This window comes from Phyllobates terribilis, unplaced genomic scaffold (assembly GCF_046119375.1).
Source record: "Phyllobates terribilis strain yellow unplaced genomic scaffold, ASM4611937v1 Scaffold_8__6_contigs__length_399053987, whole genome shotgun sequence".
Taxonomy (NCBI): Eukaryota; Metazoa; Chordata; class Amphibia; order Anura; family Dendrobatidae; genus Phyllobates; species Phyllobates terribilis.
This window is the reverse complement of record NW_027362768.1, coordinates 245,331,348-245,346,947: the sequence shown is the minus strand read 5'-3', so window position 1 is coordinate 245,346,947 and position 15,600 is coordinate 245,331,348. Positions and strand designations below refer to the sequence as shown.

The following is a 15,600-nucleotide window of genomic DNA, read 5'->3' as shown; positions in this document are numbered from 1 at the left end:
CCACACTAGAGAGGGACATTCCCCCTTCCCTCCTTTTTTCTCTCACACAGGTTTCCAGTAAGGAAACTAGAGCTTGCAATCTCCTAGACTTAGACAATAGACTAATACAAATAAATATCCATATATTCATTAGGTGCATTGTAACAAAACCACTCTAACCAAGGTAAGGTCCGAAATACAGGGAAAGTGGTAATTTATGCCACTCCATAAAGCTAATATATATGCAAAAACGAAAAACCAGGAGTTTTTTGGCAAAAGTTTAGCAAAATACTTTATTGAACACTTAAGGACAAATAACATAAAAAAGGAACAACCCGGCACCAAAGTTAGGCAGCATATATAAATATGTTCATATTACTGTTATTAGAAAGTAAAAGCCACAATGGAGAAAGTGCAACAGTGCTTATTCCCACATGGGATAGTTTTTTGAGTGCTGCACACAACAATCAAATCGAGTAATAAGTTTATTGTCTGTGCAAAATGGTATAAAGGTCGTGTCAGCACATCAACCTATAGAATAATGCACTAAATCATAATATTGCACTCTTAACCATTGCTGAAGATATAGCAGCCCAGCAAGAAAAATCCCCAAAGCGCGTTTCGCGTGGTGTATTTGACATCTTCCTTGGGGGGATACAGAAAAGGACCTTCCATGCCTGTTTAAATGCGGTCAGGACCTGCAGTCACATGGTCACAGTGGACCAATCATATCATGGTATATCGGCGCATGCGCACTGCGCCGTGCACGTCAGCCGCACCGCCCACAGCCTTCAAGGTAACCCGCGCATGTCAGGAAGACCAGGGTCAATTGCCATGGCTCCCAGACAACACGCAGGCTCCAAAGAGATGCCGGGTGCAGAGCGGGGACATCAGACAGCGCAGCATGCACGTGCACACCATTTGGAGAATGTTTAAGGCAATATCTAATATATACAGATAACAAAAAATACATTCATATTAGTAGCATTATTTGGTCCAGTCCGAATGTTGTAAGTTCATGTGTTGAAAGATCATATGAAGTCATCATGCAGACTCCCGCCTGGAAGCGTTTTCCCTTGTTGAGCAGGGCTCCTTGGCACAACATCTCCCCCCCTTCTCCCCCCACCCCCCAAACCTCAGGCTCTTCACCATTGGTGCTCCAACTGTTTTTGCTTTCCGCTCTTAAATGACGTCACTTTGTTTATGTTCTCCATTATTGGCTAACCGCACCTACCAATCGTGACCCGCCACATATCGCTCCCTAATAGGACAATTTCACATGACACTGCTTTAATCACTGGCCTATATGCTCCAAGCGCTGACATCATAGCGTATGCGCATTACTTGCCTGTCGCAACTTAGTCTCTGAAGAGAACTCGTTGACCTGGAAAGGAGCCATACCTATTTATGGTGTTATTTACTGACTTGTGTGGACAATAATGTTATTAACCAAACCCAATAAAAATATTTTTTTGCTCACATGTATTGGTGTATAGATGTGGAATTTTATATAAGTACAGTTCATCTCTCCTGCTGTTCCATTTATGGGTCTTATACTGGTTACTTGACTCACTTTAATGCCTTTATATTGCCGTGCAAGAAATGATTTAAAAGAAGTTAAACACGACTTTTTATTATCCCCCCCAATGTATCCCCCCGGGGCCCATAAGTATATTTGTAAATACCTTCTGTTGCAGGTTCTGCCTGTGAGCGGCGCTATCAGTGGCCGCTCACAGGCATCACGTGACCCCGCGCTGACATCACGATAAGTGAGGTGTGACTCAGCACTAGGGTCTCCGTGGTGGCTGCTAGCTTGTGGACGGGGTTACCCAATGAATGAGGAGAGGCAGAGCACGCGGTGGATGCGGGTGTGACGCAGGGGAATAACTCAGCAGCCGCAGTCTGGCATCCACTGTGGAACGCGGAAGAGGAACTACTGGCTGCAACCAGGACTTGTCGTGACGTCAGCGGATGTCAGAGCCGGCAGCAGCCGGGGGTCACGTGCTGCCTGTGAGCGCCCAGCGATAGCGCCACTCACAGGCAGTAACTGCAACAGAAGGTTTTTACAAAAACACTTATGGGCCCCGGGGGGATACATTGGGGAGGGGATAATAAGTAGTGGACAACCCCTTTAATAATTCATTAAAAAAAAATAGAATAAACAATGTGGGCTGTCATTATATCTAAGAAATAATAATAATAATTTTTATTTATATAACGCCAACATATTCCGCAGCACTTTACAATTAAGAAAGAAATGAAGTGATAGGTTCTTCTATTTATTCACTGGCTTTCCTGATTGTAAGAGCCGACATGCGCAGGGGCCTTGGTCACGCTTCAGAGACTAAGTTGCGACAGGCAAGTAATGCGCATGCGCTATGATGTCAGCGCTTGGAGAGTATAGGCCAGTGATTAAAGGAGTATTCCCATCTCGGGGATCCTATCCCAGTATGTAGTAGGTGTAATAATAATATTAGCCAATACCTCCAATTAGAAATGTAGCATAGTTTTTCTGATTCGATTCTGACGTCTCTTTCTTCATGACCTTAGGTATCCATGGTTACGACCACTAGCAACTAACTCACCTTATCAGTGGTTGTAACCATGGATACCTAAGGTCCCGCACATGGGAAATGAGACATAAAGAATCAGAAGAACTATACTACATTTCTAATTAAAGGTATTTGCTAATATTATTATTATTACACCTACTACATATTGGGATAGAATCTTAGAGATGGAAATACCCCTTTAAAGCAGCGTCATGTGACGCTGTCCTATTAGGGAGCGATACGTGGCGGGTCGCGATTGGTAGCTGCAGTTAGCCAATATTGGAGAACATAAAGTGACGTCATGTAAGAGCGATCAGTGATTTGTAAGTGGAGCGCCTATTATACGCTCCTATATAGGCATGTGGAGCTTTGGAGTCTGACGCTGTGGTGGGTGATAGGTCTGTCTGACTGAGGGAAAATGGCAAAGATATATAAAACACTTTGGATTGGACAAGGGTGTTTCCTGACATATGAACTGTATCTGAGATTGGTTGACCGATGTGAAGATTTGATTGGTCTTTGGTTGTCCTATTGAATATAAGCCAAGGCTTTAAAAGGTCTGTATTATAGTCTGTGCACTCACTATAGCCCCAGCCCCCTGAGGAAGCCCTTGTGGCGAAACTTGTTGGGGTGGCTATGTGGTAAATGTTTTAATGAGCATTAAAAGTGCCAGTGAGCAATAGCACTAGTGATTCATTTAAGTTCAGTATAGATCATGAACTGCAGTCATGATGAATGAAGGAATATTTAGTTGTGAATAAGCTAGTGGCAGATCCGTATGAGCAGAAACAAGATGGCACAAAACACTGACACATTAACATGCTTTTAATCTTTGCAACTGTTTTTATTTTAATAACTATTAAATAAAAGTCAAGTTTTAACATGTCCATAAAATTGGGTTTAGTTGCAGGCAATATGGTAATTAGTAAAAACCATGCAAAGCACAAATCACTGAAGACAAACAAATAGTGTGTGTGCATGAGATTTCTGAAATCTCAGACTTTGCTGGTATTGTAAAACGCAGCTCAAAATTTGAATTAAAAAAAGCATCAAAAACACCTAGTGTGAACATACCCTAAAGCTCTGTGAATAAAACTATTCTACAAACATACTGCTCCCTCGATAGTTCAACCTTTGGCATCAGGGCGCAGATATCAAGCAGAGAATATTGATGTAAGTACTGCTCCATGCAGGTTTCATTTACCGGCTTTGCTCAGTACATGACTTTACTAACTCTCCCCTTCCACTCTCTGACCATAATCTTCTTTCATTCTCTGTCAAGAACTGTGACTCTACTCAAGACACTCCCACCGTCCACACTTATAGAAATTTACGCGCCATTAACACCCAGAAATTTATAAAAAGGTTGCAATCATCATTGGCCCCAATCTCCTCCCTCTCATGTCCCGAATCTGCATTGAAGCATTATAACGAAATAATGCTATGCGCCCTGGATGAAGCCGCACCTCCTACACAAAGAACAATTCGGCATAGACGGCGACAACCCTGGCACACGCCTCAAACACGTCTTCTCCAGAGGTACTCCAGGTGCGCTGAACGGCTGTGGAGAAAATCAAATCTGCCCGAAGATTTCCTCCACTATAAATTTATGCTGAAAACATATAACTCTGCCCTTCACCTCTCCAAACAAACCTACTTTAACAACCTCATCATCTCACTTTCCTATAATCCTAAACGACTCTTTGACACGTTTCATTCTCTCCTCAATCAAACAGCACAGGCCCCGACCACCGACCTCAGCGCTGACGATCTGGCTAACTATTTCAAAGAAAAAATTGACCATATCCGACAGGAAATTTTCTCCCAATCCCCAAATGTTATGCATGCTCCCCCCCGCCACATTGTATCTTGCTCATTTTCTGACTTCGAACCAGTCACGGAAGATGAAGTGATCAGGCTCCTTGCATCTTCTCGCCCTACCACCTGCACCAGCGACCCTATTCCCTCACATCTCCTTCAGTCCCTTGCTCCAGCTGTCACCTCTCACCTAACTAAAATTTTCAACCTTTCCCTCTCATCTGGTATCTTTCCCTCTTCTTTTAAACACGCCAGCATACAACCATTACTTAAAAAACCATCCCTCGACCAGAACTGCACGGCCAACTACAGACCTGTTTCCAATCTTCCCTTTATCTCTAAACTCCTGGAACGCCTGGTCCACTCCCGTCTAATCCGCTATCTCTCAGACAACTCTCTTCTTGACCCTTTACAATCTGGTTTCCGCTCTTTACATTCTACTGAAACTGCCCTCACTAAAGTCTCTAATGATCTACTAACAGCTAAATCTAATGGTCACTACTCCCTGCTGATTCTCCTGGATCTCTCTGCAGCATTTGACACTGTGGATCACCAGCTCCTCCTCACTATGCTCCGCACTATTGGCCTCAAGGACACGGTTCTCTCCTGGTTCTCCTCTTATCTCTCTGACCGCTCCTTCTCTGTGTCTTTTGCCGGCTCCTCCTCCTCCCTACTTCCTCTTACTGTCGGGGTTCCTCAAGGATCAGTCCTAGGCCCCCTTCTTTTCTCCTTATACACCGCTCCTATTGGACAAACAATCAGTAGATTCGGTTTTCAGTACCATCTCTATGCTGATGACACCCAATTATACACCTCTGCTCCGGACATCACCCCTGCATTACTACAAAAGACCAGTGATTGTCTTTCTGCTGTGTCTAACATTATGTCCTCCCTCTACCTAAAACTGAATCTGTCAAAAACTGAACTACTCGTCTTTCCTCCCTCCATTAATCTACCTGTGCCCGATATTGCCATCTCCGTTTGTGGCTCAACCATTACTCCCCAGCTACAAGCCCGCTGTCTTGGGGTCATTTTTGATTCAGATCTTTCTTTCACTCCTCACATCAAATCACTCGCTCGTTCATGTCATCTACACCTCAAAAACATCTCAAGAATCAGGACTTTTCTCACCTTTGACTCGGCAAAAACTCTTACTGTCGCTCTTATTCATTCTCGTCTTGACTATTGCAACGCTCTACTAATCGGTCTCCCTCTTACTAAACTCTCCCCTCTCCAATCCGTCCTGAACGCAGCAGCCAGGATCATATTCCTCGCCAACCGCTACTCAGATGCCTCTTCCCTGTGCCAGTCATTGCATTGGTTGCCCATCCACTATAGAGTTCGTTTTAAACTTATCACGCTTACCCACAAAGCGCTCCATGCTTCAGTACCCCCCTACATCTCCTCCCTTGTCTCAGTCTACCACCCTACACGTGCCCTCCGTTCTGCAAATGACTTGAAACTAAAATCCTCCATAATCCGAACTTCCCACTCCCGTCTCCAAGATTTCTCGCGTGCTGCGCCAATTCTCTGGAATGCACTACCCAGGACAGTTCGATTAATTCCCAATACCCACAGTTTCAAGCGAACCCTAAAAACACATTTCTTTAGACTGGCGTATCACCTAAACACACTCTGTCCATCCCAGCTTTCCCCCATATTAAAATCTTCTTCAACTTCGGGTTCAAACCAACCATGCACATAAAAGCCTCTGTCAGGACTGCACACATACTGGCTGGCGACCAGTCCATGTATTATTATTTATCCTATTCAGTATATCAAGGCTGCATTATACAATATATGTACTTTTTACCTTTTGTGTCTCCCCCACTTCCTCATAGACTGTAAGCTCGCGAGCAGGGCCCTCACTCCGTTCGATATGAGATATGCTTATTCTGTATTGTCTGTATAAGTCCCCCCTAAAATTTGTAAAGTGCTGCGGAATATGTTGGCGCTATAAAAATAAACTATTATTATTATTATTATTACGTACTGGACTGTCCAAATATCCTCTTCAAAGAGAAAGAGAACTGGACCTATAGCGCCACCTATTGAAAATATCAATCCTAAGGATGCGTGCCCACTATGCATTTTTAAAGAGTTTTTTGCTGTTGAATTTCCGCAGCCAAAAACGTTTAAAAAACGCTTGGTAATACGCGCCCCATGGTCCCCAATGATAATCCGCATGTGCTGTGCACATACTGCGCAAATTTCCGCTGCGGATTATCATTGCAGAAAAATACGCAGCATGTCCATTAATTTTGCGGACATGCAGCGTTTTCGCCGCCATTGACTTGCATTGAATCGCATAATATCCGCATCACTACATGTGCACATGCGGACATTAAGCGATTCAATGTGCGGACGGTACCTGGGTCTGGAGAAGAGGAGACTCTCATCCAGACCCAGGTACCATAGTACCTGTTAAAAAAAGAATTTAAAATAAAAAGATTATACTTACCTTCCTTCCGATGGCCCCCCCGTGTTTTCTCCGCTGCGTCCGGTGTCTTGTACAGCTTGCAATGGTCTGAAAGGACCTTCAATGACGTCATGTGATAAAATGAGGTCGGTGGTCGCGTTACCTGTCACATGAGTAAATGACATCATGAAAGGTCCTTTCACACCACTGCGAGCCGTACAAGAGACTGGACGCAGCAGAGAAACCACCGGGGGCCATTGGAAGGTAAGTATAATCTTTATTTTTTACCATTTTTATTCTTTTTTTTAAACTATTACTTGGTCACACTATAAGGCTGTGTGCCCACGTAGCGTTTTTCAAGCGTTTACGCTGCGGAATTTCCACAGAGTAAACGCTTGTTAAACGCTAGGTAATCCGCACCCCATGGTCCCCAAGGGGATTCCGCAAGTTCTATGCCCACGCTGTGGATTTTTCCGCAGCGTTTATGCTGCGTTCAAAAATCCGCAGCATGTTCATTAATTTTGCGTTTCCGCAAGCGGAATTGCCTTGTGCAATGCATTAAAAACGCAAGGCAATTCCGCATGTGGTAAACGCGCGATAAGCGTGCAATAAACGCGTGCGGAATTCCGCATGCGTTTTTCCGGGAGAGGACATGCGGAAATGAAGCAGAAATTTTCTGCTTCATTTCCGCAACGTGGGCACATAGCCTATAAATCCATGCTGGTTGCATGGATTTATATAGTGTGACCAAGTTGTCAAGCACTTTCCAAGTGATGCTAAAATCGCTTGTCAACCCGCATGTAGAAATGCAAGTGAAGAACGCTTCACATCCGCATGTCCCTGGCAGGAAAAACGCATGTACAATCTGCATGTAAAATCCGCATGCGGTTTTCTTGCCAGGGAGATGCAGAAAAAAATCTGTAGCATTTTTGCATGGTGCGCACATAGCCTTTAGGCTATGTGCCCACGTTGCATTTATGAAGCAGAAAATTTCTGCTGCATAAATGCAAGTCCTCTCCCGGAAAAACGCATGCGGAATTCCGCACGCGTTTATCGCGCGTTTTTCGCGCGTTTATCACGCGTTTTCCACATGCGGAATTGCCTTGCGTTTTTTATGCATTGAACAAAGGCAATTCTGCTTGCGGAAACGCAAAATTAAATGACATGCTGCGGATTTTTGTACGCAGCATAAACGCTGCGGAAAAATCCGCAGCATGTGCATAGAACTTGCGGAATCCCATTGGGGACCATGGGGTGCGTGTTACCAAGCGTTTTTCAAGCGTTTACGCTGCGGAAATTCCGCATCAAAAACGCTTGAAAAATGCTACGTGGGCACACAGCCTTAAACTCAATATTGACTTTTTTGGGGGGGGTTTAAAGAGCCTACCTACATGACAAATAACCAAACCAGAAACTCCATTGTGTACTAGAAACACTGAAGTAGGCAGCAGACCACGGGGCCAGGCAGACAAAAGAACCAAAGCACCAGCGAGTTCACTATACGGAAATAATGCAAACAATGCGGAAATCCCACTCACCTGTCATTACCACCCCGCTCTTGATTAATCCTTTAGCTGTACACTCACGTGACTTGTTGGTCACGCGACTTTCTTAGCGTAAAAAATAAACCATCCACCCCGGAAATGTAACATTTAAGATGTAGAGGCAAAACCTATATCCAGAGCGCTTTCTATAAGGGGATCGTGTCTTCCTAATGTCTTTCCTCGTGATGCGACGACCACGTACCGCATAATGAGCCAACTGGAGCCCGGCTCCGGCATCATGGCCGCCTGCATGCACATGAACACGCAAAAAAACTGTTATTTCTCTTTTTGAAGGGGCTCAGCAGACTGAAGTGTCCGGGGTCACATAACGGTGTGATAGGAGAGGCACACACGCTCAGTCTGACGTCTGTTCTGGAGGTAGAGGCTGCGTCAGTGGAGACCGGAAGGCGGGAGTGCGGCGCGGCCTCTTCCAGCTGCGGCGCGCAGTGGTGCACATGGTCACGGGAGTTGTCAGTGTGTATCCGCGGCTGTGGAAGAGATGGCGGGCAGTGCAGGAGAATGGTGCCTGATGGAGAGCGACCCCGGGGTGTTCACTGAGCTCATCAAAGGCTTTGGTGCGTAACGTTACTCTGCTTATTTAATAGTGGATGAAGCAAAAAAAAAAGGGGAATAAACGTCGCGACATCTGCACTAACTGCCGGGACATGCTGTGCACCTGGTGTGCGGAGTCGCGATTAGGCAGCTTCTGTGAGGCGACTTCCCGCAACTCCCCTCTACACAGCTGACTCCTGAGGCGACTGGAGTGTGTGAGGAGCTCACCGGAGCCTCCACTGTAGACAGGCCTGTGCTGAGGAGACCAGAGCTGCTGGTGCCAGCTCCTCACAGGAACAACGCCATTGTACACGGCTCAGCACAGGACTAGAATGTGACTCCGCACTAGATGCCTCATTACAGTACAGGACTAGAATGGTGGTGATTATAGGAGCCCCTCATAGACTCCGCACTAGATGCCTCATTACAGTACAGGACTAGAATGGTGGTGATTATAGGAGCCCCTCATAGACTCCGCACTAGACACCTCATTACTGTACAGGACTAGAATGGTGGTGATTATAGGAGCCCCTCATAGACTCCGCACTAGACACCTCATTACTGTACAGGACTAGAATGGTGGTGATTATAGGAGCCCCTCATAGACTCCGCACTAGACACCTCATTACTGTACAGGACTAGAATGGTGGTGATTATAGGAGCCCCTCATAGACTCCGCACTAGATGCCTCATTACTGTATAGGACTAGAATGGTGGTGATTATAGGAGCTCCTTATAGACTCCGCACTAGATGCCTCATTACTGTATAGGACTAGAATGGTTGTGATTATAGGAGCTTACAGGAACAACGCCATTGTACACGGCTCAGCACACGACTAGAATGGCGGTGATTATAGGAGCCCCTCATAGACTCCGCACTAGATGCCTCATTACTGTATAGGACTAGAATGGTGGTGATTATAGGAGCCCCTCATAGACTCTGCACTAGATGCCTCATTACTGTATAGGACTAGAATGGTGGTGATTATAGGAGCCCCTCATAGACTCCGCACTAGATGCCTCATTACTGTATAGGACCAGAATGGCTGTGATTATAGGAGCCCCTCATAGACTCCGCACTAGATGCCTCATTACTGTACAGGACTAGAATGGTGGTGATTATAGGAGCCCCTCATAGACTCCGCACTAGATGCCTCATTACTGTATAGGACTAGAATGGTGGTGATTATAGGAGCTCCTTATAGACTCCGCACTAGATGCCTCATTACTGTATAGGACCAGAATGGTTGTGATTATAGGAGCTTACAGGAACAACGCCATTGTACACGGCTCAGCACACGACTAGAATGGCGGTGATTATAGGAGCCCCTCATAGACTCCGCACTAGATGCCTCATTACTGTATAGGACTAGAATGGTGGTGATTATAGGAGCCCCTCATAGACTCCGCACTAGATGCCTCATTACTGTATAGGACTAGAATGGTGGTGATTATAGGAGCCCCTCATAGACTCCGCACTAGATGCCTCATTACTGTATAGGACTAGAATGGTGGTGATTATAGGAGCCCCTCATAGACTCCGCACTAGATGCCTCATTACTGTATAGGACTAGAATGGTGGTGATTATAGGAGCCCCTCATAGACTCCGCACTAGATGCCTCATTACTGTATAGGACTAGAATGGCGGTGATTCTAGGAGCTCCTCATAGACTCAGGACTAGACTCCTCATTACAGCACAGGGCTAGAATAGTGGTGATTATAGGAGGTCCTCTTAGACTCAGGACTAGACTCCTCATTACAGCACAGGGCTAGAATGGCGGTGATTCTAGAAGCTCCTCATAGACTCAGGACTAGACTTCTCATTACAGCACAGGGCTAGAATGGCGGTGATTCTAGGAGCTCCTCATTACAGCACAGGGCTAGAATGGCGGTGATTATAGGAGCCCCTCATAGACTCCGCACTAGATGCCTCATTACAGTACAGGACTAGAATGGCGGTGATTATAGGAGCCCCTCATAGACTCCGCACTAGATGCCTCATTACAGTACAGGACTAGAATGGTGGTGATTATAGGAGCCCCTCATAGACTCCGCACTAGATGCCTCATTACAGTACAGGACTAGAATGGTGGTGATTATAGGAGCCCCTCATAGACTCCGCACTAGACACCTCATTACTGTACAGGACTAGAATGGTGGTGATTATAGGAGCCCCTCATAGACTCCGCACTAGACACCTCATTACTGTACAGGACTAGAATGGTGGTGATTATAGGAGCCCCTCATAGACTCCGCACTAGATGCCTCATTACTGTATAGGACTAGAATGGTGGTGATTATAGGAGCTCCTTATAGACTCCGCACTAGATGCCTCATTACTGTATAGGACTAGAATGGTTGTGATTATAGGAGCTTACAGGAACAACGCCATTGTACACGGCTCAGCACACGACTAGAATGGCGGTGATTATAGGAGCCCCTCATAGACTCCGCACTAGATGCCTCATTACTGTATAGGACTAGAATGGTGGTGATTATAGTAGCCCCTCATAGACTCCGCACTAGATGCCTCATTACTGTATAGGACTAGAATGGTGGTGATTATAGGAGCTCCTTATAGACTCCGCACTAGATGCCTCATTACTGTATAGGACCAGAATGGTTGTGATTATAGGAGCTTACAGGAACAACGCCATTGTACACGGCTCAGCACACGACTAGAATGGCGGTGATTATAGGAGCCCCTCATAGACTCCGCACTAGATGCCTCATTACTGTATAGGACTAGAATGGTGGTGATTATAGGAGCCCCTCATAGACTCCGCACTAGATGCCTCATTACTGTATAGGACTAGAATGGTGGTGATTATAGGAGCCCCTCATAGACTCCGCACTAGATGCCTCATTACTGTATAGGACTAGAATGGTGGTGATTATAGGAGCCCCTCATAGACTCCGCACTAGATGCCTCATTACTGTATAGGACTAGAATGGTGGTGATTATAGGAGCCCCTCATAGACTCCGCACTAGATGCCTCATTACTGTATAGGACTAGAATGGCGGTGATTCTAGGAGCTCCTCATAGACTCAGGACTAGACTCCTCATTACAGCACAGGGCTAGAATAGTGGTGATTATAGGAGGTCCTCTTAGACTCAGGACTAGACTCCTCATTACAGCACAGGGCTAGAATGGCGGTGATTCTAGAAGCTCCTCATAGACTCAGTGTTATGCACACGCCCGGGCTAAGCGGCGTGTGCGTGTGATTGGTAGTGATTCCACTGGACCGTGCCGGAGAGTGAATGCCTGGAGGGGCGTAACTAGGTATTCACCCGATCCGACCAGGGTCGCACGACGGCATACGACGCCAGTGCACCAAGGAGGAACCGAGCAGAGGGACCAGGTGCTACTCCAGGACAGACCCCGGACACGGCTGTTGACCCACACAGGGGAATACAGGAACAGGCTGGTAGGCTGGCACACTGACTGGTGGGTATAGGCAGGCACGACTGGTATGCAGGCAGGCGGGTAAGCAGGCAGGGGGGTATAGGCAAGCACAGCAAGAGTGCAGACAGGGAGGCACTAGCAGGTAGGAACACAGGCGGGATAGGACCCAGTACACACCGGGACTCAGGAACAATACAGGCAGAAGGGTACAGGCAGGTCAGGACAGGACTGCCGGAGCAGCGGGCAGAAGCAGGGCAGGACAGGACTGCCGGAGCAGCGGGCAGAAGCAGGGCAGGACAGGACTGCCGGAGCAGCGGGCAGAAGCAGGGCAGGACAGGACTGCCGGAGCAGCGGGCAGAAACAGGGCAGGACAGGACTCTGTTCACACGGAACAGACAGGAAGGGAAAGACAGAGCCAGACACCCACAGGGTACTTGCAGTGAAGTAGCGAGTGGACCACAAACTCACAAACGGGAGTACAGAGACAACAGGCAGGAGTTAGGTACGAGTTCAGACTCTGCAGAAAAAGGAAGGGAACGGACATAGAGGAAAAACAGGTAAAGGATAGGAGAGAGTTCAGACTGGAACTGAGTGTACGGAGGAGACCGACACTGCAGCGGGATACAGGAGCGGGTCTGGGAATACTGCCCCCAGAGAGGCGGGACGAACAGGCAAGGAGCGTGTTCAGACAGGACAGACAAGATACAGGAGCGGGTCTAGGTAATCGGCCCCTAGAAGGCGGGAGGAACAGGCTAGGAGCGTGTTCAGACAGGACAGACAAGATACACAGAAAGGACTCAGTTCAGACACGGGAACTAATACCGCAAAGCAGGAGACATACAGGACTAAGTTCAGACAGGCCTGGAAATACAGCCTCCAGGAAAGGCAGACAAGGAAACAAAGACGGGACCTGGCACCTTCAGAGTGCAAACACACACTGAAGGAAAACACTATGCTCAGGCAGGGATAGAAGGGAGCTGCTGAGCTATATACCAAGTGTCAGACAGCAATAGGCTGAGGACGCACAAGGGGCGTGACCCACAGCAGGTACAAAAAGCAGGAAGTGATCGGGCGCCGCCCTTAAGCAGCAGAGACAGACACAAACAGACAGCATGGAGGGAAGCCAGAGAGACATTCCGGACAGGAGATCAAGTGCGCGCTCCTGCACAGTGGGAAATGGACCACTATGCAAGGACGCCGCCAGGTATGTTACAGTACCTCCCCCCTTACGCCCCCTCTTCTTCAGGCCTGCCAGAATCTTCCGCAGAGAATTCGAGGACCAGTCGTTCACTGGGTTGGAGGGGGACAGAGACTTGAGGGTAATCTCTGCTTCGAGGTACATCTTGTCAAGCTCACAGGAAGAAATAGACGGGTTATCAGGTACATAATGAGGAAAAGTCACTGTCTCTTTGTTATCTGGTGGTACCCCGGAGGATTCAGGAAACAACTGGAGGTCCTCCGCCGGGTCAGAAGAGTACTGAGGCTCAGAGAAAACATCTGCTTCAGAGTACACTAGGTCGGACTCACTGGAGGAAGCAGGCGAGGTATCAGGTACCGAGTATAGGAAAGTCTCTGTCCATTCACCACCAGGTGGCACCCCGAAGGATTCTGAACACAACTGGAGGTCCTCCGCCTGGTCGGAGGGGTGTAGAGACTCGGGAGTAACCTCTGCTTCGGAGTACACTAGGTTGGACTCACTGGAGGAAGCAGGCGAGGTATCGGGTACCGAGTATAGGAAAGTCTCTGTCCATTCACCACCAGGTGGCACCCCGAAGGGTTCTGGAGACAGCTGGCGGTCCTCCGCCTGGTCAGAGGGGTGTAGAGACTCACAGGTAACCTCTGCTTCAGAGTATACTAAGTTGGACTCACTGGACGAAGCGAGCGAGGTATCAGGTACAGAGTATAGGAGAGTCTCTGTCCTTTCGCTACCAGGTAGCACCCCGAAGGGTTCAGGAGATAACTGGAGATCCTCCGCCTGGTCGGAGGGGTGTAGAGACTCGGAGGTAACTACCACTTTGGGGTACCCATTGTCAGGCTCACAGGACGAAGCGAACAAAGTATTGAGTACCGGGTGTAGAGAAGTCTCTCTCCATTTGTCATCGAGTGGTATCCCGGAGGATTCAGGAGGCAACAGGGGATCCTCCGCCAGGTAGTAGAGGTGCACAGACTCAGAGGTAACCACAGCTTTGGAGCATCCTTGGACATGCACACCGGTTAAAGAGAGAGAAGCATCTGATGCCGGGTGCAGGAAGTTCTCCTGTGTGGAGTCTGGATGGGCAGAAGTCTCTTCGGGCAGGAGAACTGGTGCACTACCCACGCACATTACCCATTGGGGTTTCTCCGGGATACAGGGAGGTGAAGCTTCAGTAGGGGCTTCAGAGTTAGGGTCCTCGAAGACCATACGAAAGGCCACCAGGAAGGCCTGCAGGTCAAGGATGACAGGATCCCATGCTTCCCATAGGGGGGTGACCCATTTCAAGGCATCACCCGCTAGGTAGTCAATCATAAAGGCCACTTTAGCCCAATCGGAAGGAAAATAGAGAGGGTAGGCCTTAAAGTGTAGCATGCATTGCTCCACAAATGCACGACACTGTCTTGGATCCCCATAGTAACGTGGCGGATCCGCAGGAACGAGAGCTGATAGATCCATCTGGACGGGTGCGTAATTCGCCTGGAACTCAGCTAAAGGGAAAAAAAAAATTATTTATTTATTTTAATGCATGTATTTGCTGGAAAAACTTCTCAGAGAGCGAAGGCCGTGGGGCTCAACGGGAACCATGGCCTGAGCATGCTGTTATGCACACGCCCGGGCTAAGCGGCGTGTGCGTGTGATTGGTAGTGATTCCACTGGACCGTGCCGGAGAGTGAATGCCTGGAGGGGCGTAACTAGGTATTCACCCGATCCGACCAGGGTCGCACGACGGCATACGACGCCAGTGCACCAAGGAGGAACCGAGCAGAGGGACCAGGTGCTACTCCAGGACAGACCCCGGACACGGCTGTTGACCCACACAGGGGAATACAGGAACAGGCTGGTAGGCTGGCACACTGACTGGTGGGTATAGGCAGGCACGACTGGTATGCAGGCAGGCGGGTAAGCAGGCAGGGGGGTATAGGCAAGCACAGCAAGAGTGCAGACAGGGAGGCACTAGCAGGTAGGAACACAGGCGGGATAGGACCCAGTACACACCGGGACTCAGGAACAATACAGGCAGAAGGGTACAGGCAGGGCAGGACAGGACTGCCGGAGCAGCGGGCAGAAGCAGGGCAGGACAGGACTGCCGGAGCAGCGGGCAGAAGCAGGGCAGGACAGGACTGCCGGAGCA

The 15,600-nt window shown here is 48.0% G+C and overlaps 2 protein-coding genes across 3 annotated transcripts in view; one reads left to right on the top strand and one right to left on the bottom strand.

The window, feature by feature from the left end:
• Positions 1-8,683, bottom strand: part of FOXRED2 (FAD dependent oxidoreductase domain containing 2) — a 262,874-nt gene extending 254,191 nt beyond the window's left edge. Inside the window, exon 1 of the mRNA XM_073644100.1 lies at positions 8,307-8,683. The gene's annotated coding sequence lies outside the window, so the exon portion shown is untranslated. The remainder of the gene's footprint in view (positions 1-8,306) is intronic.
• The window catches only part of UCHL5 (ubiquitin C-terminal hydrolase L5), a 168,952-nt gene continuing 161,868 nt past the window's right edge, over positions 8,517-15,600 (top strand). The window contains exon 1 of one of the 2 annotated variants that reach the window (XM_073644104.1): positions 8,517-8,887. In XM_073644104.1, the coding sequence (XP_073500205.1) occupies positions 8,812-8,887 (76 nt within the window). In that variant the 5' untranslated portion in view covers positions 8,517-8,811. The remainder of the gene's footprint in view (positions 8,888-15,600) is intronic. The other variant, XM_073644102.1, reaches the window with a different exon arrangement.